Consider the following 24,796-nt stretch of genomic DNA (forward strand, 5'->3'; position numbering starts at 1 on the left):
TAAGTATTTTGTACTCAAGTAGCTACTTGAAATCTAATATCACACATCAATCCACGGATACAATTTTATTAAGAAGTCAACCACAAGACAGCATGTGTTGGGAAAATAAGTTTACTGGTCTCGAACATAAAAGGCAAAACATTGTAAATCACTACTACATTCTACCTGGATTGCATGGATTTTCCATATTAGGCATAATCATTTCTTACAAATTCAATTGAGCATTATGTACCAGGACAATTTCCGTACAAATATGCAAGTATAGCCAACATACTCTGTAAATCTATCATTTCCATTGTCTTTAAAGACAATAACGCATATCTTTGGAATTGACACTTCATAGTGCAAAAAGAATACAATTTTCAATGATCACTAGCCGGTATCAATAAGGCACTTGAGACATGATGAGAAAAGAAATAATCATTTTTTACTTGGACAGTTTGAGCTTCTCTAAGGTTTTTCGGTTAACAGTGAGAATAAGCACCTTTTCTCCTATTTGGTAGTGATAGAAATGTGTATGAAGTACAAAAAAAACACAATGTTGCAAAAACTATCAAGTATTCTCAGAAAATCTTTACTGCTTATACATTCTATAAAAAAGGCTGCCAGACTAGTACATGCCTCTAATATGAAGTGGATAAAGCTTTGTAGATGATTATAGCTCATTTTTGACATAGTTGTAAAGAAATAAGAAGCCCCCCCCACCCCCCCAAAAAATACCCAAAAGCAAAGCCACTAAGCTCAGAAAAACACAGCCATTATAATCCTTTAGTGGGAGAGAGGACAATAGTCTCAAGACTACAATACAAGAATACAGAGGATTGGCATCATATCATGAGGAATTGATGTTAAGTCTCATTTAGGTTTCCTTCTCAAGTAAATACTCTTTCTGACCTTGTCAAAGCGAGTTCTTATGCACCATTTAAATGTAAACACAGTAATTGATTACACTGAAAATATGGCACCAACATACTGTGTAGTTCATTAATAAAGTAAACTTTTGGCCAGATAATACCATATAGTCCAACTACCCCTATGGGCCATTCAGGCTCATGCTTACTATCTTTAACTATCTGTACCCATTCTTTCTGACACTACACCTGATACAAAAGGTACAGAATGTACACATTGTTGCAATGCTGTCCTGAGAAGGTAAGCATTGTACTTTCATTTAAATCAACACACTTCCAACTCAGACAAGTTCTGTCTTTAGAGTCTGACAAACCAGAACATCTATTTCTCAAGCTGCCACATTCCCTCAACCCTAAAAATGCAAAACCATAATAGAATGTTACAGTAACATTACTATAATCCATCTGGCAAAGAAATCATATGTGTGTCTAGATCTGATGAGTTGCCCTACAGTAACTGTTGTTTTTTCATACAAGACAAAAGGTGAGGTCAGAGGTCAAGTCAGACAACGTTAGAGGTAATCCTCTAAGAGGAAACTATTTCTAGAGGTCAGTCATGTCAAGACCTTACAATACAGTACTACTTTGTCTTCCCCATATCTGTGTGCTCATCTCGTTTTGGTATCCTTTCTTTAACAACTACATACCTCTTTCAAGCCTGAGAAAACAAGTCACAATTTGGAACCTATATCCATATCACCATAGTAGTCTGACTGATTCATGAGTAATAATTTACATGTCATTCCACAAAAAACTACTGTCTTGTGTTCAGAAATATAAACACCTTGATGACAGTGTCAAGTTTGAGCTCCTCTTTGTAACTATGGCTTTAGAATGACCAATCCCATCGCTCAGTCTAATACAAACCCCCATAATCCTCCAGGAGTCAGAGGGGGTTAACTCCATCTCTATTTAGTGACATTTAGGACATTCTATGGTAGTGTATGTGGAATACCAGGGCAGAGAACCCTGATTCCAGCCCTCATGTCCACAGATTCATAGCAGGATTTGCGGCTGTGCGTGTTTACGGTTGACAGCTTAGACATGAGACGTGAAAGCCCACTATGGATCAAAGTCCACTGTAATGGTAAAGGTGCTTTCTGGTCCTCTCTCCCTAGATATGGCCCAAGACAGTGGAAGTATCTGCCCAGTCCACATGCAATATACCTAGAATATACAAGCTCATATATCTGAAGTGAATAGGCAGCTCCTAAGCCCTTCGCCAAACACCAAAGTCAATCTAACCTGCCGATTATGGCATACAAAATAAGACGGATCATATATGAAACAAAGCAAATAAAGAGTAAGAAAGTATCTCCCATCCATGTGTGGGAGGTTGATGTCTTAGGTAAGGTGGTGCCTGTCTGGCTTTACATGATGGAGCAGTTCTCCGGTCTGGGACCTCCCTGAGAAAGACAGGAAGTGACATAGGGGGGGTTAGAGGAAGTGAAGGAGCCGGGAAGGGGATGTTGTCATAACAGCAGGAGAAACAGGAAAACTGGGATAAGTGTTGCTGTGTGCATGATTCAGAGTCAGAGAATGAGGGGTGTTTGTGCTTTGACACAGAAAGAGTGTGTGTTAAGGGTCTTAAAATGTGTGTTAAAACGATATACATGATACATGATCAAAAAGATGGAGTCCTACAGTACCTGTCTGGGTGAGTTGCTGCCCATTATGAAGAGAGGAGACATCAGGCCCTCAGGCAGACCTCCTCCACTGCTGACGGAGCAGGAGCCGCTGGACACCCCTGAGGTGGCACAGCTCTTATCAGACGGCTGGCCACACGAGCCACAGACCACCGTGCGGCTCCGCAGGTTGTACTCACTGTCCACACCGCACGCACTGTGGTTGCCCTGCAGAGGGAGACAGAACAGAAGGTTCCAACATTACTGGTAAATACCAACTGTAGCCACTGTGGCTCCTACAAGTTTTGAGCTCTGGGACCAAGTGAAGTTAAATAAAAGTCTTTCCATTTTTCTTGTCCCTTTAGAGAAGGTTTTAAGTGTCGCACACCCCTGGCCTTGTTCGGTGACTAAATAAGTACTCTGCATTAACATATTTTCATCTGAAACAGGGGATCATGAACAACATTTTGGCTCAATAGCCTTCCTCACAGTGCAAGTATATTATGAGTACTTTATTTATCCTGAGCCTGCGGCTTTCATAAACAGTGAGACTCACGTCATCGTCATCATCTTCCTGGAACAGGGTGCGTGTAACCTTCCTCTGTGCCATTTCCTGTGGGAAAGAGGCGCAGAACAGTCCATTTGTCAACCGGCTATGCCGTGAGTAAGGTAATTTACCTAATCTCACATGCATTCAAATATGTAGGAAGTGGGATGATGTTGCCAAGAGCAAAACTGAACAGTCAAAGGGACAATGGGAAGGTACAACTACAAACATGTGACGCGTGTGTGTGTGTGTGTGTGTGTGTGTGCCTCACCTCCCCATTGGCGCTGATCAGGGTGGTTTGGAACAGGTCTCCGCTGCCCCATGAGTTCTGGGTCTTCCACACCAGGTCTGAGGGGGGGTTGTGGGTGCCACCTGCTCCTGAAGCCCAAATCTACAGAGGGAAGAGGTACAGGACTGTCTGTTATAACCTGATCACATACTATAGATACTTTACACAGTGGCCCACATTGTGACAAACATGCTGATCACTGTTAGAATACACACTTCTCTCAACATGGTGACTAAAAACTGAACACAAACATAGTTGATGACAGTGCAGACATGACGAAGGTTTTACTCACTGTGACAGTCTGTCCTGCCTTGAGGTTGAACTTGGGGGGGAACTTGTAGACAATGGGAGTGCTGCTGCCCACCTGTCTCTTCACCTGCCAGTGGCCCAGGAGCTGGTCCTGAAGGAAAACAGATAAGCATCGTCTGTTTCAGCCAACTAAAATCACTAAGTAGAAAAGAGATATTGTCCTTTTACAACATCACCCAACATGGTGTTTTTACGACAGTAGCTTCCTTACAAAACCTGTGCATTTGATCATAACAGAAAGCCTGCGACGCATCGTAGCAGAAAGCACCCATTGTATGTCAAGCTGACAGATGAACTTCATACCTCGTTGGCCTTGTTGCTGAGGCGGACAAACTTCCCCTCCAGGTCCACCTCGTCCACGGTGACGCGGCCGCTCGCGGAGGCCTGCTGGGCGATGCGTGTACGCGTCACGGCACCCCCCGCCAGGCTGGAGGTCTCACTGTCGTTGTCATTGAGACGCCTCTTCTTGGCGCTGGCCGTGCCTGAGGAGTTGCGGCTGCCACTGGTGGACTGGATCATGCGACCGCTGTGGCTGTGTCCTGAGCCCGAGGTACGGGTGGTAAGTGTGTGTCCTGAGCCCGAGGTACGGGTGGTAAGTGTGTGTCCTGAGCCCGAGCCGGTGGTACGGGACACGGTGACTCGGGTTTGGGGAGGGCTGGGGGACAGACGCAGTCTGGGGGGGCAGAGAATAAGATTGTTGATACTAATCTAGTGAGGTTGTGTAGGTTACATGAGTTCATTTAGTTCAGTCTGTGAGTGGCTTTCAGTGTGTGTGTACACATGATGTGCATTGTGCATATCTGTCATGTCTCCTCACCTCTCCTCCTCTCCCTCCAGCAGTTTACGGTAGGCGCTGATCTCCATGTCCAGGGCCAGTTTGATGTCCAGCAGCTCCTGGTATTCATCCAGCTGTTGCTGCATCCGCATGCGCATGTCCCCCATCTCCCTCTCCTTGTCCTCCAGGCGCCGGCGCATCATGTCCCGCTCCCGGGCCAGAGACTCCTCCAGCTCACGCACCCTGGCCTCACTCGCCGCCAGCTAACACACAGAGGGTTGATACGTGGGTTAGACCAATCAAAGGGCCATATTTGATGAGATGAACTGTGCTAATACGTTGTATTAGAGCCAACACTAGAGCTAAGATTACAGCTGTCAGAGCTCCACAGTATGGAGATACACGGTAAGAGGATTCTGTGATTGACAGGTGGACAGGGTGCAGCCGTACCCGTTTCTGCAGCTGGCTGAGCTGAGAGGACATGCCCTCCATCCGCACGCGAGTCTGCTGCAGCTCCTCGTGGGCCGCCCCCACCAGGGTACTGTTCCTGTCTGCAGAGTGACGGGCGTTCTCCAGCTGAGACACACACAGGGTCAGAACGAAACCATATGCGGTATGTGTCTGTGCTAGTTTGGCACTGGGCCAGTGAAAAGATATTGAATGATGCATGGACAGTACTACCGATTTCAACTGGATGGACAGCTTAGTGAAATGAAATAACACTACCGTTTTGAACTGATTTACTTCTAGTCCACGTTTGAGCTGGCAGTGTGGACCCGTGGGTTGTGCTCCCTACCTTGGAGGTGTAGGTCTTCTCGATCTCCTCCTTGTAGATGCGGACCTGCTCCTCGTGCTGGGCTCTCAGCTCTATCAGGGCCTCGGCCAGCTTACTCTCGTAATCCTGCTTTGTTCCTGCACTGTCAATCTCCACCATGCGAGACTCGTGCCTGCGCTTGGACTCCCTCAGCTCCTGCAGGGAGATAGATGGTACAGGCATACTTGAGCTATGGAAGAGGGGGTGAAGGAGTAACCTCATAAAACAGACTGATCTCGGGGTTCCATCAGTCTGGTTTACAAGGCTAGTGAAGAGGACAGAAGAGGAAACAAAAGAAGGGAGAGAAAAAGAGTGAGATAGATGAGGAGCAGATCAGAGGGAAAAAAGGAAAAGAGACTAAATAAAGTCTGAGGTAAAAAGAGAGAGTGAAGGGTCAAGGGAGAAAAGGAGAGATAAAAGAGGGAGTGTCTCACCTCTCCGTAGATGTTCTTCTGGAACTGCAGTTCCTCCTTGATGGTCTGCAGGCGGTTCTCAGCGTCCACTCTCCTCAGCATCTCATCCTGAAGCTGCTTCTTAGCGTCGCTCAGACCGGTCTCCAGCTAAAGGGACAGAGTTTAAAGTTTGATGTTTAACTTTGGGGTTCTGTTAGATTAGATCAAATGTGACTAATTTGTTGATCTGAAATCAACTGTCTAGTTATCAAAATTGCTTTGGCGAGGAGGAATAGAGGAGCTGCATGTAACATGTCAATACATGACTGGGTGAAACTATAGTTCACCGATGTGCCCAGAAGGTGGCGTAGGAATATTATTCATTGAGAACGATCCACGGTGATGCACTGACCCTGACCCAGCACTAGCCCCAAAAGTCATATTCACAATTGACAGTTCTTTAAAAGTAAGTCAATATTTTTTCTTTATATACACTGGATATTTTGTATATTTTTTTTAGCAATCATATGCAGTTTGAACCCTGTACCTGAGGAGAGAGTACACAGTATGTGTAGGTTTCAGAGTTGTCAACGCTATCCATTAGGCCTGGTCTCTTACCTTGGCTAGCTGGGCCTTCAGGTCCCTGACCTCAGCATCTAGAGAGCGTTTCTCCCCCAGGGCGGTGGACAGAGAGGCATCTTTAGAGTTCAACAGAGCCTCTAGATCCCTCAGCCGGGCCAGAGCTGCCTCCAGGTCCGACTCCTTCTTCCCATTTCTGTTCAGACAGGTAGGCAAATACATCAGTTTCCTGTTTCACTAACACGGTCCGTGTTTGAGCAACTTATGTCTAAAGCAGTATGATTAACATTAAAGCTATTATGCATTTAGGCTCTTACAAAAAAAAAGTCAAACTGTTTAGTAACCTCTGTACATAAACTTCCCATTGACAAACATTATCCACATAGGTTCCGATTCTGGGATAACATACTCACTACCTGTGAAAGACTCATGAATAACTTGAGCTGTCCTTAACTGAACTCCCATCATATTGAATAAATTCATTGACAGGAACAAAATTGAATCAAGCTCACCGTGTTCTAAATTAAGGCCAACATAGGCACTCCTGAGGGAATCTCAGTTAAATCAAACACTGGCTGCAGATCCAACTTTTTCCTGGACTAAAAAGTCCTGAAGCTTCAGCGCATGCGTTTCTTTACTCACACATGTTTGTGGTCTCCTTCCCTTCACATGATAATTCTGATAAGTGTTAATGGTGAAACGCCCATGCAGCATCTGCATTCCAACCATGAGCTCAATCAGTTACATTTGAGTCATTTAGCAGACACTCTTGTCCAGAGTGATTTACAGGAGCATTTAGGGTTAAGTGCCTTGCTCAAAGGCACATCAACAGATTTTTCACCTATTCAGCTCAGGGATTTCAACCAGCTACCTTTCGGTTACCTGGCCCAATGCCCTTAACCGCTAGGCTACCCTCCCATTTCAAGGGGATATGCAATTAGATCTTGAGTTACGAAGTTGTCTACAGTGTTGTTTTGAATGATAAACAGTGAGCAGATTTGAGAGCAGATGGTGTTAAACTGTAGCATAGCCTGCTTGTGTATTGCTCACGTTTAGGCCACGAGAGAAAACTGCGGTGGTGTTTTGTCCTTACAGTAACGTTATACTATGCTATTATATTCAGTTATGTTGAATACTATCATTATGTGATCTTGCAGACATTGATTCAGCTTTGATCTAACTTTATTAAAACGAGCACAAGTCGCTGGAGTAGTCGGACCGCAGCCACGGCCTAAATCAAAAACGTTCACATTTGTTTGCAGTTGCGTGTTTTTTGTGTCGGACCTCTAAAGCAGCCATCAATTTGCAGTAGAGGTAAAAAAAAAACTGAAACTTGGACGCGGACCGGGAAAAACTATATAGCCAAACAGAAGAGGATGGGGAAGTGGTAGCTTGAGCTTCATACCAGTTTGGCTAGCGCTCAGTGAAAGCCGAGCAGGAAATAGATTCCCCGTTATTACATTTGGCCGCTGCAGTTCAATGTTCATGGTCACTAATGACGCCCATCTGCTTGGGAGACGGCTTCCAGACCACTAACCCACCACTCAGCCCTCATGCTCCCCCAGCCACTGCCAGCCTACAACAACCCTCTCTACTTCCAAATGTATGCATGAATTCAATAAAAAGACACACACAAAATCGGGACCATATGTACACGCCCTACACCCGCACCAGAACACACAGTCTACAATGGAGTAGAAATATGCTCTGGCACACGCTGAGTAGCCCTCGTCCCATCTCAGATTTCACAAAGGCCCAGAGAGCACTCCTGTTCAGCAGGGTGAGTGATTGACGGACTAATAGGTGCCATCCAACCGTATTTACCGGCACCATCACGGCCACCCACACTTGCATAAAAACAAAGACCCAACACATCATCCTTCGTGCACAGGAACACAAACACCCACACGATATTACAGTGATAATGGACAAGATCCAGCAATTAAAGTGTACAGAGGCATTAGTCTGTAGATAAGGGTCCATTAAAAACATTGTCTGCATTTTTAAATCAAAATTAGCTTAGCAATATATGTGGCAGTAGGACTGCCTAGTCTGATCTGAATTAATTCAACCAGTATCCTTGATTTGTAGAGGCTTAAGGAAACTCTACTCCTGTCTAGATTTGATTGGGCTCTACTCATTAGACTTTGACAGACACCGGGGTCATAATTAGCGTATTTTCCACCTGTGTGGATGGAGAGGATCAGTCTAACAGCTTGTACTGATAAGCCTGACTGACAGCGACACACAGGAGAGCTCAGTGGGATGTGAACAAGGAGTCATGTGAGGAATGTGCTGGTACTGTAGCCGGACACGGCCAGGCAGGGAGAGATGGAAGGTTGTTTTTTTTCCTGGAGAGTGGGCTAAGAAGAAAGGAATTATTTCCGGTCGGCTCCTGTGCTGAAATATTTCCACTGAACTGCAACAAGAGTCACTGTTTTAGCTAGGCTTAGCTCTTATGTCCCAGACGCGCACACATACACAGGCCCAGGTACTTGGAGGGCATGAGACAAGGTAGTGTGAAGACATGTCCCACTAAATAGCAACCTCTCAACCAAAAACAAGCTAATCAAGAAGGACAGCTTTAGTGACTGGGAGCAAATGAAACAGCAGTTATTGTACTGTTGTCATTTTTACAACTATGTTCAACAATATTTGTTACGTTTAACTGTGCCTCTAATGAAGTTCTCACTGTTCCAGTGGTTGGGAGGGTGCTGTTTGTGTGGAATATTTTATAATAGTCATTCAAATATAATAGACATAGGAGAACCCAGAATAACCCAACGTAGGGCTGATAGTCCTGTGTTATGAGGTATGAGTGTGTCTGCATGCACACAGAGTTGGAACAGTAAAGCACTTGACATTCAGACATCCAGACATTCAGTGTTTAAATAAGACATGGAAACATTTCGTGCTGGGGCTACATTAATACCTCCAGAACTGTAGCTTGTGTGTGGGTGGTGGGCCACTTATTATGACTAAATGGGCTATGTGGATCAGCTCTGGTACTGAATCTATGGTGATATAGAATGTAAATAATAAGCATGTATGTGATATTATCTCATGTGAATTAGAGGTTGACCGATTAATCAGCACGGCCGATTATAAGTTGTCATAACAATCGGTAATCGACATTTTTGGATGCCAATTATGGCCGATTACATTGCATTCCACGAGGAAACTGCTTGGCAAGCTGACCACCTGATACGCGAGTACAGCAAGGAGCCAAGGTAAGTTGTTAGCTAGCATTATCTTTAAAAAAACAATCTTAACATAATCAATATTTAACTACACATATTTGATTATATTACTAGGTTAACTAGCTTGTCCTGCGTTGCATATAATCAATGCGGTGCCTGTTAATTTATCATCAAATCACAGCCTACTTCGCTAAACGGGTGATGATTTAACAAAGGCGCACTTGCAAAAAAAGCACAATCGTTCCACCAATGTACCCAACCATAAACATCTTTTGCCTTTCTTAAAATCAATACACAAGTATATATTTTTTAAACCTGCATATTTAGTTGAAAGAAATTCATGTTAGCAGGCAATAATAACTAGGAAAATTGTGTCACTTCTCTTGCATTCATTGCACGCAGAGTCACGGTATATGCAACAGTTTGGCTCATTGCGAACTAATTTGTCAGAATTTTACATAATTATGACATAACATTGAAGGTTGTGCAATGTAACAGGAATATTTAGACAGATGGATGCCACCCGTTCGATAAAGTACAGAACGATCCGTATTTCACTGAAAGAATAAACGTTTTGTTTTCAAAATGATAGTTTCCAGATTTGACCATATTAATGACTAAAGGCTCGTATTTGTGTTTATTATATTATAATTAAGTCTATGATTTGATATTTGATAGAGCAGTCTGACTGAGTGGTGGTAGGCAGCAGCAGGCTCATAAGCATTCATTCAAACTTTACTGTGTTTGCCAGCAGCTCTTAGCAATGCTTGATCACAGGGCTGTTTATGACTTCAAGCCTATCAACTCCTGAGATTAGGCTGGCAATACTAAAGTGCCTATTAGAACATCCAATAGTCAAAGGTATATGAAATACAAATGGTATAGAGAGAAATAGTCAACACGTCATAATTCCTATAATACCTGCAACCTAATATTTCTTTACTGGGAATATTGAAGAACTGGGAATATTGAACCACCAGCTTTCACATGTTCTGAGCAACCTGCAACCTAATATTTCTTTACTGGGAATATTGAAGAACTGGGAATATTGAACCACGTTCTGAGCAAGGAACTTAAATGTTCGCTTTTTTACATGGCACATATTGCACTTTTACTTTCTTCTCCAACACAGTTTTTGCATTAATTAAACCAAATTGAGCATGTTTCATTATTTATTTGAGACTAAATAGATTTTATTTCTGTATTATATTAAGCTAAAATAAAAGTGTTCATTGAGTATTGTTGTAATTGTCATATAAATAAAATAAAACATTTTTTTTTTTAAATCAGCTGATTAATCAGTATCGGCTTTTTTTGGTCCTCCAATAAATCGGTATCGGCGTTGAAAAATCATAATCGGTCGATCTCTAATGTGAATGGCTGGTCGCTCCAGAGTGGAGCAGCGGTCTAAGGCACTGCATCTCAGCGCTAGAGGCTTCACTACAGACTCTGGTTCAATTCCAGGCTGTATCACAACCGGCCGTGATTGGGAGTCCTATAGTGCAGCGAACAATTGGCCCAGTATCGTCCGGGTTATGGCCGTCAGTATAAATACGAATTTGTTCTTAACGGACTTGCCTAGTTAAATAAAAAAAAATAATCTAATAGCTTTAAGAAGACGATATAGGTCATAGTAATACAGGAGGCCTGGCTGTGATGACATAGAATGTGAATGACCTGAGTATGGCAATATTGGATGTGATGTGTGTCAGTAACTTTGTTCATCAGCTGTAGTGCTGAGGATATAGGTGATAATGAATGGCATTGTTGATCTGCCAGTAAGCCTGCAATGCGTTTGTTTGCTCCAGGATGTCAACCTAATGGAATTGCATGCCCTGTAAACAATGGGAGGACATGGCAGAACATCATGCCTGAGCGTGAATGGGCGAGAATGTGTGTGTGCAAACTAAATACATTTGTAGAGCAAAATGAACTTTGAGTTAAGTTTACATTTGAATCCATGCAAACTTGGACCACACCTCAGAAACCGGTGTGGATGGAAGTCTGTTTTGATAAACAGCATGTGTTGGATGTGGACAGTTTATACAACAGAATTTTAGGAGATAAAGAACCAAACCAGTGAACTGTATTTATAGCATATAGGGTGTGATGTGTTCCATTTTCACAATTACTCATAGGCCATTGATCCAGGCATCTAGATACCATGTAAAGAAAAGGAGTTAAGGAAGCCTACAGTTAACAGTCTGATTTAGATAAGCGATGATGCTTCGAACACACTGCAGCCCGACTTTCTCCTGTGCACATTCATTTTGTGATCATCTCGGTTACCCAGAAGTAAAATTGTCTTTCGTAAGTCTGTCAATTACTTTCTAACATCTGGAGGGAATGGCGTTAACAAATGTGATTACCTTTGTGCAAAGGAAGCAAAAGCTCCTCCCTCGGAAACTCTTGGCCAAACCCCTCCCTTCTAATTTCCATAGTGTTTCTCATGGCCAAAATGCACATTTTAGTTTAGATTATTTTTAATTACAGACAATTTTGACTTTTGTAGCTGTAGAATCTAGTGGAAACTATTTATCATCCGCACATGGGCTTGAAAGGCGACCGCACCAGTTTAAGCACCGCCTTCACCCAATCCTGATTCGTCCAAGTAATCAACGATGAATACCTAAAACCAGTAACTACTGCTGCTGGTAATCAAATAATTATGTGATCCTTGACAGATCCACGCCGTTTCATCTGTCCACCAGAATTTGTCTACGAGAGATTGTTGTTGTGACAACAGTGTTATATCAAAGCCCACACAACTGTAAAAAGGGCAACAAGCTCTGTCTCTAAATGTTTTCCAGTATACATAGAGAGCAGCAGAGCTACTCCCGAAAGAGTTTGGTGAGAGAGTGTGTGTGTGTGTGTGTGTGTGTGTGTGTGTGTGTGTGTGTGTTTGAGAGAGAGAGCAAGAGAGAGTGAGGGGAGGAATTATAAAACAGAGGAATGTGTTGGTTCAGCCTCCACTGACTCACTGCTATCTTTGTCCCCGTCATTGACGAGAATTGAGCTAGCCCGCCTAAATTTTTTTTTAAAAAAACACGGAATCGACGGAAAACCCACAATCCTGGCTGTTTTGCTGTGCCGTTGCTATGACAACAGAGGCCTACTCATCAGGCCTAAAGTATGGCATTTCCCCACATTTTGGATGGAATGGATAAACACACAGAATTTTCACTGCCAATGCTTACTTTGAGCATATTTTCCTTTATAGGCCTATTTGGAAAAGCTTTCCTGCTAGGCTCCTGGTGGAAAATCTAGCCTATAATTACTACAACATGACAGATGCATCATGCAGAATACCCCCAAAGTCTTAAAGGCTGTTTCCCATGAAGTTGATGTTAAACAGATCATTCATTGTATGCACCTGATACCATATTTTAAAAACGTAGACGCTTCATTGGAAACTAACAATACTAGACACTTTACTTTAACCAGGGATACATATAGTTCACATCCAAATGACTTTTTACACATAACTACTACAGCGGCATGAATATAGACAGCTATGAACGCTCCTATACTGTGTGTTTGTGTGTGCGCGTGCACCCATCCTCTGGTCCTCTCACTATATTACCACACCCACTTTGACTCTTTATTTTACCTTTATTTAACTAGGCAAGTCAGCTAAAGAACAAATTCTTATTTTCAATGACGGCCTAGGAACAGCCTTGTTCAGGGGCAGAACAACAGATTTTTACCTTGTCAGCTCGGGGATTCGATCTTGCAACATTTCGGTTACAAGTCCAACACTCCACTCTCACTCTTTTACGCACAGTAAATTACTTTCCCCAGTTCCCCCACCTTGTAAACACAGCCATTTCCCTATCAGTGCACCGTAGTGAAGCGGTCAATGCTAAATCACCCCACGAATGGGAAAGGACAAATCACAATGGAGTCGCACAGTCAATCAGGCAGTGCAAAAAGCCCTCTGGCCTCTCTGTGCTATTAGGGGGTCTGTTAGGAATGAGAACGTAATCACCCCCTCCGGTGTTACTACAGTCTTCCACTCCACAGAGTTGTAATTGTTGATTGATCTGTTACGGTGAGCTACTAAGGAGCGAAACCCCGCCCGTCTGGCTGACATGTGTGAACACGTGTGGGTGGGGTTCCTTGGAAGTTGGAAATTACCGGGGGGGTCCTCCGTCCCTAAAGCCCATCTTTGGGCTCCCATCTCTATTAATAGCTATCCTTTCCAATCCCATTTTCCCAATCCCAAAGTGGTAAGTTTATGATACAGAGAACACAGAGGGGGAAAATGAAGGCTGTTGAATAATGGGGTCTTAGTGCAAACAAGGTCCATAAATAGCAGTAGAGAGTTTTTCCAAGACCAACAGCCAGACTATAGAATGTGTCAGAGTTTCATGAGAACTCTGAAAACAGCATTGATTAAAATGAAAAATGTACGTTTCGCATTTAAAGTTCAGTATTCAGACCATGGATTGGTTCAACTGTTACTTCTGTATTGATTCAACTAAATGCTTAAGTATGTCATGGTATTCTTTCAACTAAAAAGTTTGTTTATGTGCACATCATTTAGAAGCACTGTTAAGAGAACATGGAGATCTGACATTCAAATAAAAATAATACAAAATAGAAAGTACAGGCTGGCACATGATCAGGTCTCTTCTGGGATCAAAAACACACTGGAAGGGATTGTTTTCATTCCGTGTGTGTGTGTGTGTGAGAAAGAGAGATAATTCACAAGGGGAAAACAACCCAGCCATAGCCAGAAGCCACCCACTCACCATCTCCATATGGTGCAGATGGGAAAAGAATTCCTAGTATTTCACCACCAACATCATGGTGCTCAAGACTGCTATCTTCCTTTGTGTTTCAAATAGACAAGCAGCGAGAGGGGGGATATGGAGAGGAGGCCATTTCGTGTCACATAAACATCCTACACATGGGTCGTGCTCAGTAGGTACAAAATGTTTAGAAACAGAAAAATACCCCCCCCCCATTTCAAAATGTTTTTTTCCCCCTTGTCATGTCCATTGAACATGTCCCTGCTTGTGCCTCCCATAATATCCCAATTCAAACACATGGCCAGCAATGAGGAAAAGAAAGCATCTCTCCCACAGATAAGGCCTTCTTTGTAGCACTGGCTCTGTGTGTAAGTGACACAGGCCTGGTTCCACTTTTTATGATTAATTAGTGATTCACCATGACATGAGTCAGAAGCCTGCTGCCCTTTCATTCAGCATGTTAGCTATTGTTGTTTGATTATCTCGCCCTGATAAGGTAGATTACTAGAGGACACAGGTTAGCCAGTTTGTTTTTTTACCACTCGTTTTAGAATTCTTCAACTGTCAGGAGTGTTACGTACACAGAAAATGATGTAGCTATGTTTATCAATTCTTACACCTCTAAAGGTCTTTTAAAAACATGTAGTCTGTGTCACGTGTTTCAGTCAAGTTTCAGTAGGTAGAACTCTATGCTCCATGTAGATGAACAACAAAAAGTGTGTAACCGGTTTTGACAGAGCAAACAGAGCCAGCAGTGTGCACCCCCCCACCCCCCCCCTGAAATCTGGTTGGCCACCCCAATTGCCCCCCCCCAGAAATTCTGAGATCTGATAGGTCTTCTCTGAATATATTGATATGACACACACCGAGCATATCACGGGAAACAGCACCCCTCTGCCAAAAAGAGTATGACATGTCCAGACAGCATCAGATACATGGGTTACAGATAATGAGACAGAGGGGCGCTGTTCGCTATCATAATTATTATTATTATTTTTTACATGTAAAAAAAATATTCAGGTTCAAAATGGTATGGTCCCCCTAAACTGGGTCTGTGTCCAACCTTGGCCACTCCATTCAAAATGTTCTGGAAATGCCACTGAACAGAATCAGAGCTTAACTGATCTGAGGCCTATTACCCCATGCAGCTGCATTGAGTTACAATGAAAGCTCTGCTGTGGTGCCATGTGAATAGACGGGGAGTGGTGCTAACGTTAGCATTATGGAACTAATACAGCAGACTGTGTGGCGCCTGAGGAGGAGCAGTGTTAGCTTTAACATTCCTGGTTGCTAAAATTCTAATAGTTTGCCAAATTTCAGTTTGTGACAAAACAAGCAAGTATAGTGTAGAGAATCATTGTCCATCTAAACCGCTGTGAAATATATTTTCTATAAACAAAAATATTGTATTTTCAGCTGTCTGAATCTGGTGTACAAACCTGAAAAGTAAAAGATTCAAAAACTAAACTTAACAGGGAGCATAGAAATATGCACATAGAACAGATCTATCACTTCTTAGACTTGCTTTCAATGAAAATGACAGATCTATAACCCACATTTCTATGTGAATTTGGTCAGGTCGACCAAAAAAAGTTACATAATCCAACTTTAATAGGTAAAGATTAGTTCCTTTCTGCTCTACGGTATGTAAACGTCCGTAAACATATCCCTAAGTGAGCACTTGCATTGAGGAGTAGTCTATAACAGTGCATCGGTCAACATTGGCCTGCATCTGGTTAAACATCACAATAATCCTTTTAAAGCTTGGATTGTATAGGCGCCAGTAAAGAAGAGTGATGGTTAGTGACACAAAATGCTAAACATCTGGAGGTATTCCTGAATGTTCAAAATGCTCCATGCAAACATCAAACTCTGTTGAATGAAACGAAAACGCTTCAGACATATTGATCATTTCAAATGTACTTTGAGCATTCAGAGTTGTGGTAATCCACATTACTGATCAGATTAGAACATTTGGGGTCGCACACACCTCATCCACTACCAAATGGGAACATCCCAGTGTGTTGAGTGTAACTTACTTTTGAGATGTGCGTTTCTGTGTGTGTTTTAATTTGCATTTGTGTACATGCAATGTGTGCAACTAAGTATGATGTGTGTTTGTGTGGTGTGAGCATGTGTGCAGAGGCCCAGTATCTTAAAGTGATTTACCTTGTTAGCGAGCGGATGACTCATTCAGCTTGGCTGGGTCTTGAAAAGAATCAAAGTGCCATGGAAACTCTCATACACTCATTCCAGCCCACCAATGTCTTCCCCGAACACAGCACTGGTCTACTGAAAAGGCCAAACACTCCTCTTTAATTCTAAAAACTCCATTTAGCCCAACAAAGAGAGCTCTTTTTAGCAGACATCACATTCACAGTCTTAGCACATCTGTTTTCCATTGCCATGTACTTTGTTAGGGCTAGTGGAGCGAGTAGCCACGCGACTAGGCTAGGTATACTCCCACTAGCCCCACTCACGCCTATGGAGAGCCCTAGAGCCTAGGGGACACTAAGTTGAAAGACAAAACAATGTATGAAAATAGCCATCAATTGTAGAACCTTCATAACAGACTTACTATTAACAACCTTTCATGTTGTATAACCGCATCCATTGGAACAGTCAGCCTTCAAGCTCCCTATGCATTACTGGTGAAAAAACGAGCTGCTGAACTAACTACTAATGACACAGTAAACACTCAAATGCTCTCAATGATAATCAACGACATGAAAACAAAGAGTACTGGTTGTTCACGAAGACAAACAACTTCGCTATAACACTCGCTCTGCGTATTTGAACAGCGCCGGTACATCATCGTTCATTGGCGGGGAGACCATGTTTGCTCTTGTCCAGTTTAGGACAGATTGACTTCATTCAAACACTTCGGACTTCAATGGGTTCCTCCTGTTGTCCGGCTGTGTGTCGGCCAGGCAGAACATTCACATGATTAAATGGAAGTAGAGTGCATTCATTACACGTCAAATAATTGTTTAGAGTTTCCCTGAGCTAAAAGTAGCAGTATAGTCCTTGGTTACTAGTGGAAACCAAACTGTGTTTAGAAAATATTTGGGCTGCCTTGGTAGCCTCCTTGTAATTACTATCCTTGTGGGTACTGTAAATCCCCAAAACAAGGAAAATTCTCCCCGCCAGGACAAAGGCTATTTGAAGTTTATGGGTTAGGTTTAGGGTTGCGGGTTAAGGTTAGGTTTAGAGAAAATAGGACTTTGAATGGAAATCTATTTTAGGTCCCCACAAAGATAGTAAAACATATGCTGTGTGTGAGCGAGCGCAGAAAAGAAAGGAACTTTCTTAATGAAGGAAATGTGTTTGTGCTATATGATAAGTGTACTTCCTGCCGTGTTCTCTGATAGCCCCAAAGTGCTACAAGTTGGCATGGCAGCCACTCCAACGCAAAACGACTTCACATCAGATTTCCATCATTCATGTCATCGGCATGAAATGACAAGGAAATATGTTGGAACACTTCACACTGTAACCATATTAATTCTAATGAACATTTACCCTGCATACCGTACCCTCAATAAACAGACAAAACATCATAGGCCTGCGTGTGTCAGAAGATCTTATCAAAATATCTATTGTCCTGTCCCACCCTTAGCCATCTGTTCTGTTACTCAGTGTCAACAGGTGTGGCACACAGCAACCTTGGAAAGGAGTCAGGATATACGGAAATGGGCACGGCTATTGACTTTTCAAATCCCTCAATTGTATAACCTATTCCGCCACCTTTGATCATGAATGCCTACAAATCTTGACAAAATCAGTTAATTGCTTTACAGTCTGCAATAGATTAGTGAACCATCTTTACTTCCAGGGAGTGAAGAAAAAGTCAAAAAGCAAAAGGTTTTAACAATATAATTCACATTGTAAACTGGACAGAATTTAAAGTGGCATTTTTTCAAATAGGTGAACCGACAATAAGATCTAGAGAGAACACCGTATCTGCAGAGTCGGCATGGGTCTCCCTGTATATTGTCAACACAAAGCAGTCTATTCATCCAGACGTCTATTCATCGTCTGGAGGGGTGACAGGGGGTTGTTCTGCCAATGACGACCAGCAGCAGGTTCCCCCACACATGCTCCTGTTTCACAGCCACTGGCACAGATGGAAGGCACTGTGGCACGAGACTAGCGTCCGCCGCCCCTCTTATATTCTAGAGGAGGAGAATCCACAGTGGATGACTAGACCTTGACGAATGTGGGAGTGTGGGCCAAGCCTTGGGGCTTATGTTGTAGCTCAGCAAATCATATTGCAGCGTCTTAGTTGAGCAGTCAATATTTTAGGCTAGCCCGATTGTGTTCTAGCATAGGGATTCTTACACTATCCAAACAGTGGAACATGCTTTAGCCAAACAAGGTTCGTTTTTACCCCCCCCCCCAGCAAATAATTTACAAGCTAGACTGGGTTGTAGACGAGCAGTTTACATCCTAGTAGCCCAATGGCGGCGGTCTGCCCTCAGGGGAGTTGCATGGGTCTGTTGCGACACAAAGACGAACGACTGTGTGGCGTGGCCCAATGGCATGTCTATGAACAGGTGTGTGTGTGTACATGTCTATGTCAAAGAACAGGTGTGTACAGTCACAGGCCAGGGTAAGTGACAGTTACATATGTTGCAGCACACATCAAAACAGGGCTAGAGGGCTTGGCACTGTATATTGTAGGGCCTACAGCAATGGGGTATTATAATATTTGAATGACTAAGAATATTGTTGAAAGGAATATGCACACTTTGTATTTATTTGTTGGGACAGTAATATGTATGTATATATGATAAGAAAGTTGTATTTACTTGCATTATTCTAGCAAGCCCTCACAGGGCACCAGCTAGTGGTAATAACATGGTGTTGATAGGGAACTAGCTGATACATATTAAATATTAATAAAGCTGCACTGCCGCAAAGGTCCAGACCTAAGGATAGGCCACAGCCACAGCCCCTTCCCTTTCCACAATCCCAGGGCCCTGAAAAACCTCTGAGTCACCACCCTGTCACACACCAATGCCAAGACTCCTTGGCTACCATGGCAACCAAACACTGGCAAACACTCCGGCTGCAGGGTAAGAGACCGAGCCTGCCCACGCAGGCCTGAGTGATACATTTCCACTACGCGTGTAACAAATGATTGGTTTCCTTTGGAAAACAATATAGTTATAGGCGATGTTGCTATTCTTCACTCAGCTAGGGACCTTACGGCACAATGGGAAAGAGAAGAGAAGTGAACTGTAAAATTCCATTCACTCACCAAATAGATTTGGTTTTTAAGAGTCACTACTCTCTGAAATGCATCTACTTCTTCAGACCGCCTAACTCACTCAACATCCTCAAGTCAAGATCCATAAGTCCACACCCTGACCAAGGCCGGCACTCATACACAAACCCACCGCAGAGCCACACCCTCACCTGCAACGTTGGGCACACCAGATACTGCACATTTTGTCTTGACGAATACACTGCAAACATGAATTGAAACATTAAGCCAGCAAAAACAACCAAGACTCCACCCTCACGTCTCTGTACAGACGCTGTTGCTTCAACATTGCAATTGCACGGTGTTGAAACTCACTGAGGCATGTCAATGAGAAGCTGTTGAAGACAGTGCTTGCAGTTGAAAATATTCCTATTCTCTGTTTGCTACTCCCTTCGGAGGGAAGCCCCATGCATAAACAAGGGTACATTAAAGAAACAAAGTAAAAAGAGTAAAATAACGAGTAAATACAACTAATTCTTTCAACCGTCTTTCATTTCCTCAGACGCACTCCAAACCGATTTGCACTTTGCCAAGACTTTCAAACATTCCTGTGGAGTCATTGCAGGCTGTTGCCTGCTAGTAGGAGAGAGTTGTGCCATTTTCTGTCTGTGGACACATTTACCGACTGAACTCTGGTAGACAGATCCCTTTAACATTCTCCCCAAGGTCTAAGCCTAACCTACCCAGCCAGTTCAGATTGCTCAGTTAGTTTGAGAATGATGCTTACAACACCAGAGTTTGGATTAAAGCATGTTTTATCTTAACCTGGAAACCCGCTTACAGGATTTGATTGAAAAGTGTTGTGTAACAACACATTGCATGCATGGGATCATGGGAGTGTTAACTTACGAGTGTAATGACACAGTCAAGCGAAAAAGGAGCGATCTGTTTGTCAGGGGTGTGGCCCCGTGGCTGGGCCCTTAGTAATGACATTGTGGGGGAATACAGTATTCCTACCCAACCTGCTGCAAACCACCAGGAATGTACTCAACTAATGTCTGGCATGTCGCTCTCCACACCTCTGTCTAAAGGATTTTAGAAGTCAGAGTTTAACTAATAGGTGGTGTGCATTCTGGTGTAAAATGGATGTTGCATCACCCAGATGTGGATTAGAAGCACTAGCACTCACACCCTCAGTGGCAAACTGCCTTGGAATTAAAGGTTGCAATGGGTTAAATTCAATTATTTATTACTAAAGGCTTATCTGATCAATGCTCTGACAAATGTGGCAGCATACTAGGTATCCAGTCCAGGGTGATAATGGTTCCAGGGTGAAAATGGTTTCAGGGCTGGTGTGCTTATGGTTTGGAAGAGAGAGCAAAACCTGCTGTAGTAGTGGAAATCTACTTCACTGAGAATGACCGTAGTGAAGGACTGGAGTAAGAGCAGACCTGCACTGGTTGATGAGTCAGAGCCACTACAGGGAAATAACACCACCACAAATGATGTGTAATGAAATGAGATGGTGTCTCGTACTCTGGTTTGAATATGCCCCTCCCTATCATGTAGGAGGTTGTAAGCAGGTACATTTGTGTCAGTGAGATTACATGCTGAAGCACAATCACTTCCATATTCAGGCTAAATTAATTAGTCCCTTGGCCAAAACCCAACATGTCCTGCAGTCAGAAACTTACAACAGGGAGCATGGCAATAGACTAACTTTATGACACCACATTCAGATACAGGATTACCCATAAACCTCCTGCCTTTCTGTCCCCATCCCAGCGTTTCCCCTAATAATACTCATGCCACCCAATCTTCTCAAGCTCTCTTGCCCCCCACCTAGAACATTTGGCCTCAATTCAATTGAACATTTGTGTTTGCAGCCTTTGCATGCTGCCTACGAAGAAATGACCTATAGAGGAAACACTGTCAACCCAATGTGTCCTACCTGACTTTGAGCTCCTTGTACTCCTCCTTGACTTTTCCTAGCTCCAGCTGCAGTCGGGCGCGCTCCTTGGCCACCGAGTCGAGGGTCTTTCGGGCGTCGGCAAGCTCCGTTTCATAGGCCGCCTTCATGCCCGTCACCTCACGGCTGATCTCGGTGTCGGACTCAGTGATGCGCATCCGCAGCCCAGCATTCTCTATCTCCAGCGAGCGCACCTTGTCGATGTAGACGGCCAGCCGGTCGTTGAGGTTGCACAGGTCGTCCTTCTCCTGCAGGCGGGAAATGCGAGTTGGGGTGAGCTGGGTGGTGGCTCCGCCGCGGCTGGTTCGTTTCTGACCCGTTTCCATAGTGGACATCCAGTAAGTGGTTCAGGTGGTTGGCTGAGAGACAGGCTGTGGAGGGAAGGATTAATTCATTAACATCAGATAGAGCAAATGTTAGAACAAGTATAGCGAAAGAATGATGGCACCATGTGACTTTACATGTGCCCAAATAGAAAATAGTAAAGGAGGTGGGGGGGTGGGGCTTAGGCGTGTAACAGCTATGCATCTCTCTCACTATTATAAGCCTTATTAAAATGCTGTTTGGGTGGTTAAGCAACTTTGACTCTCTCCTGAGCAAGTCAAATGACCACCGTCTGGCGTCTGCACAGTGAACAGGCAATTACGATAATATACAAAATATGTATTCAAGAACTACAGAAGCATACAAAACAATGGACAAACATTATACAAGTAAAGAATAGCTGCATCATCTCCCTTGTCGGCCAACTGCTTGTTGAGACAGAGTGAAGTATTAACAGCCTGCTAATTATGCCAGAGTCATTCATTTTGAGAAATCTGTCCAATGGTTGTCTCCCTCCACTTACATTCGTCTTGCCTAAACCTCAGTCATTATACCACGGCCTTGACTCACTACATAAATAAAACACAGCAGGATACCCTGATTAGGAGATGAAGAACCACTTTCTCAATGTTTAGAAGGGCAGAGGCAGCAGTGAAATGACTGTCAGAAAGTACTGGATAAAAGGCTTTCAAAGCCCAAAAAAACTAGCTGAGATTCCACTCTGGAACTTTGATATGCCAGTTGAGTATCTTATGTTTTCACAATATATTGACAATTAGCCATTTATATATTTTCTATATCCATAAATTCATGTAGAAAAAGAATATTGAAATCTAAATACTACAGAGCAAGCTGTGACGCTTCATGTGCCACCAATTTTTGCTTTGTAGCATCTACAGATGAAACACTGAGGTCTTATAGGAGGCCTTGGTAAGCCCAAAATGTCATAAATATGCCAACTTTGATTATTTCTCAATTATGCTTTTAGATACAAATTTCAAATACACACTGAATGTACCAAACATTAGGAGCACCTTCCTAATATTGAGTTGCAACCCCTTTTGTCCTCAGAACAGCCTCAATTCGTCAGGGCTCTACAAGGTGTTAAATGTTCCACAGGGATGCTAGGCCCATGTCGACTCCAATGCTTTCCACAGTTGTGTGAAGTTAGCTGGATGTCCTTTGGGTGGTGGGCCGTTCTTGATACACTTAGAAAACTTGAGCGTGAAAAACCCAGCAGCGTTGCAGTTTAACACACTCAAAACCGGTGCGCCTGGCACCTACTACCATACCCTGTTCAAAGGAACTTAAATATTTTGTCTTGCCCATTCAATTGTCACGAGGCTTAAAAATCCTTCTAACTAGTCTCCTCCCCTTCAACTACACTGATTGAAGATTTAACATGTGACATCAATAAGGGATCATAGCTGTCACCTGGTCAGTCTGTCATGGAAAGAGCAGGTGTTCCTAATGTTTTGTAAAATCTGTGTGGGTCAACAACCCTTCGTCCAAAGGACTATTGTATGGATTACATTTTGTGATAATCATGGTCTTTTTAGACTGGGTTTCGTGAGGAATCACTCAATAACGGATAGATGACATCTATTTCATTACTTGTGCAATAAAACAGTACATATGATAAATAAGTAACTGATAAATGTGAACATGTTAACACTCCATATAATGTATGTGTCAAGCCCTTTCCATAGATAACGAGGTACTTTTGGAAAGAGTAACTACTACATTACTTTCCCCAATAACCATACATTAAAGTAACTTACACTGAATGACATATACTTTAAAAGGTCACAGCCGAGTTGTTATCCCACGCCCTCAACTGGTCAACAACGAAAGTGAAATTGGAATGAAATGAAATTTGAACTGTACACTGTAGCCGTCAAGATCAAAGTACAAGCAGGAACCTACTCTCACATCTCTGTTAGTGTGGGCTGACATTCACAACAGTCAGTCAAAGTGCAACCAGAGCCAAAACGTCTTTATCTTACCTTAGTGAGAGTGTGAGGTTGTGAGTGGAAGCCTCCTGGTGGAGCAGTGCGTGTGTCTGCACAGCCGGACCTCTCTGGAAGTTCAGCTGCCGCTGTGTGTTGTAGATAGGTGTTCTTCTCTGGGTCTGGGGTGCCCCTGTGGAGTATAGGGAGGAGGATCAGTGCTGTCTGTGTGCCTTTGGCTCACGCTCTGGAATGGCTGCGTCACAGTCTCTCCCTGCACATGTATCGCTGAAGAGAGAAAGACAGCAGGAAGGAGGGAGAGGTAGGGACAGGGAGGAGCCAGGCTGGACTAGTACAGACAGAGCCCACACACAGCACACCAACTACTCAGCTCCCTGGTGTCTCGATCTTACTCTCTTTTCCTTTCTCTTTCATTCACAGTGGGCTCACAGACACAGTGATCCCAACTGCTTGCACGTGTGGCCTGTCAGTGAAAGCTCCACTTTCAAGTGCAAACAGACAGAGAAAAATGGTTGGATGGAAAATCCGCCCTGATCCATTCTTTAACTGTACGGAGCTGTACAAATTAGTCTGTAATTGCAAATCATCACCTTACTGTCAGCTCACAAAAAAAGATTGCGCTTGCACCATTTAAAAAAAATCTAAAGACCAAAAATCCCAAAGAAAAGTCTGTGTTACTCCTATATTTCCAATGAAGGGTACAGCACAGTACACCAATACAGTAATTCCCATGGGTCATCTTCAAGCTCCCAGGTCACTTTATCATCTCTGCTGGAAGATGGATCTTGTATTTATTGCCTCGGGGTGGAGTTAATGAAAGAACAGGTCCAATCAAGTCCAATGTCAGGAGAGGATGGTTATTCTGGGGTGTGTGTGCGTGCATGCGTCGTGGATGGAGAGTGTGGGCATGGCATTGGACAGGCCCAGTGGCTAAGGGAGTACCCTGGCGAGGCCCTAGCAGTGGAAAGGACCTGTAATTCTGTGGCCTTCTCTCTCTCTCTGAGTCACACATACCAGCACAAACAGCTCACTGTGTTCAGTGGTGCCCCCCTCTTATTTTACCCCTCCCTCTCTCCCTCCCGCTCACTGTTCTTGCTCCTTAGGCATTCCCTTAACAAGTGGTGGAAAA

The 24,796-nt window shown here is 43.4% G+C and overlaps 1 protein-coding gene across 2 annotated transcripts; it reads right to left on the reverse strand.

Moving 5' to 3' along the window:
- Positions 1-95: 95 nt before the first annotated feature.
- Positions 96-24,538, reverse strand: LOC110514890 (lamin-A). 2 transcript variants are annotated; one of them, XM_090229083.1, is made up of 14 exons: positions 23,704-24,538; positions 21,356-21,744; positions 6,281-6,437; positions 5,705-5,830; positions 5,253-5,426; positions 4,907-5,032; positions 4,499-4,719; positions 4,265-4,354; positions 3,985-4,231; positions 3,665-3,772; positions 3,355-3,474; positions 3,093-3,149; positions 2,561-2,764; positions 96-2,317 (listed from the first exon to the last, which is right to left on the reverse strand). In XM_090229083.1, the coding sequence occupies exons 2-14, from the start codon at positions 21,706-21,708 to the stop codon at positions 2,282-2,284; spliced, it is 2,019 nt and encodes a 672-aa protein (XP_090085209.1). In that variant the 5' UTR covers positions 21,709-21,744; positions 23,704-24,538; the 3' UTR covers positions 96-2,281. The 2 variants fall into 2 exon arrangements, with proteins under 2 accessions (XP_090085209.1, XP_021449714.3); XM_021594039.3 differs by having other exon boundaries at positions 3,985-4,354.
- Positions 24,539-24,796: the final 258 nt, after the last annotated feature.

Source organism: Oncorhynchus mykiss, chromosome 3, assembly GCF_057628025.1.
Source record: "Oncorhynchus mykiss isolate SJ-2025 chromosome 3, ASM5762802v1, whole genome shotgun sequence".
In the NCBI taxonomy this organism is placed as follows: Eukaryota; Metazoa; Chordata; class Actinopteri; order Salmoniformes; family Salmonidae; genus Oncorhynchus; species Oncorhynchus mykiss.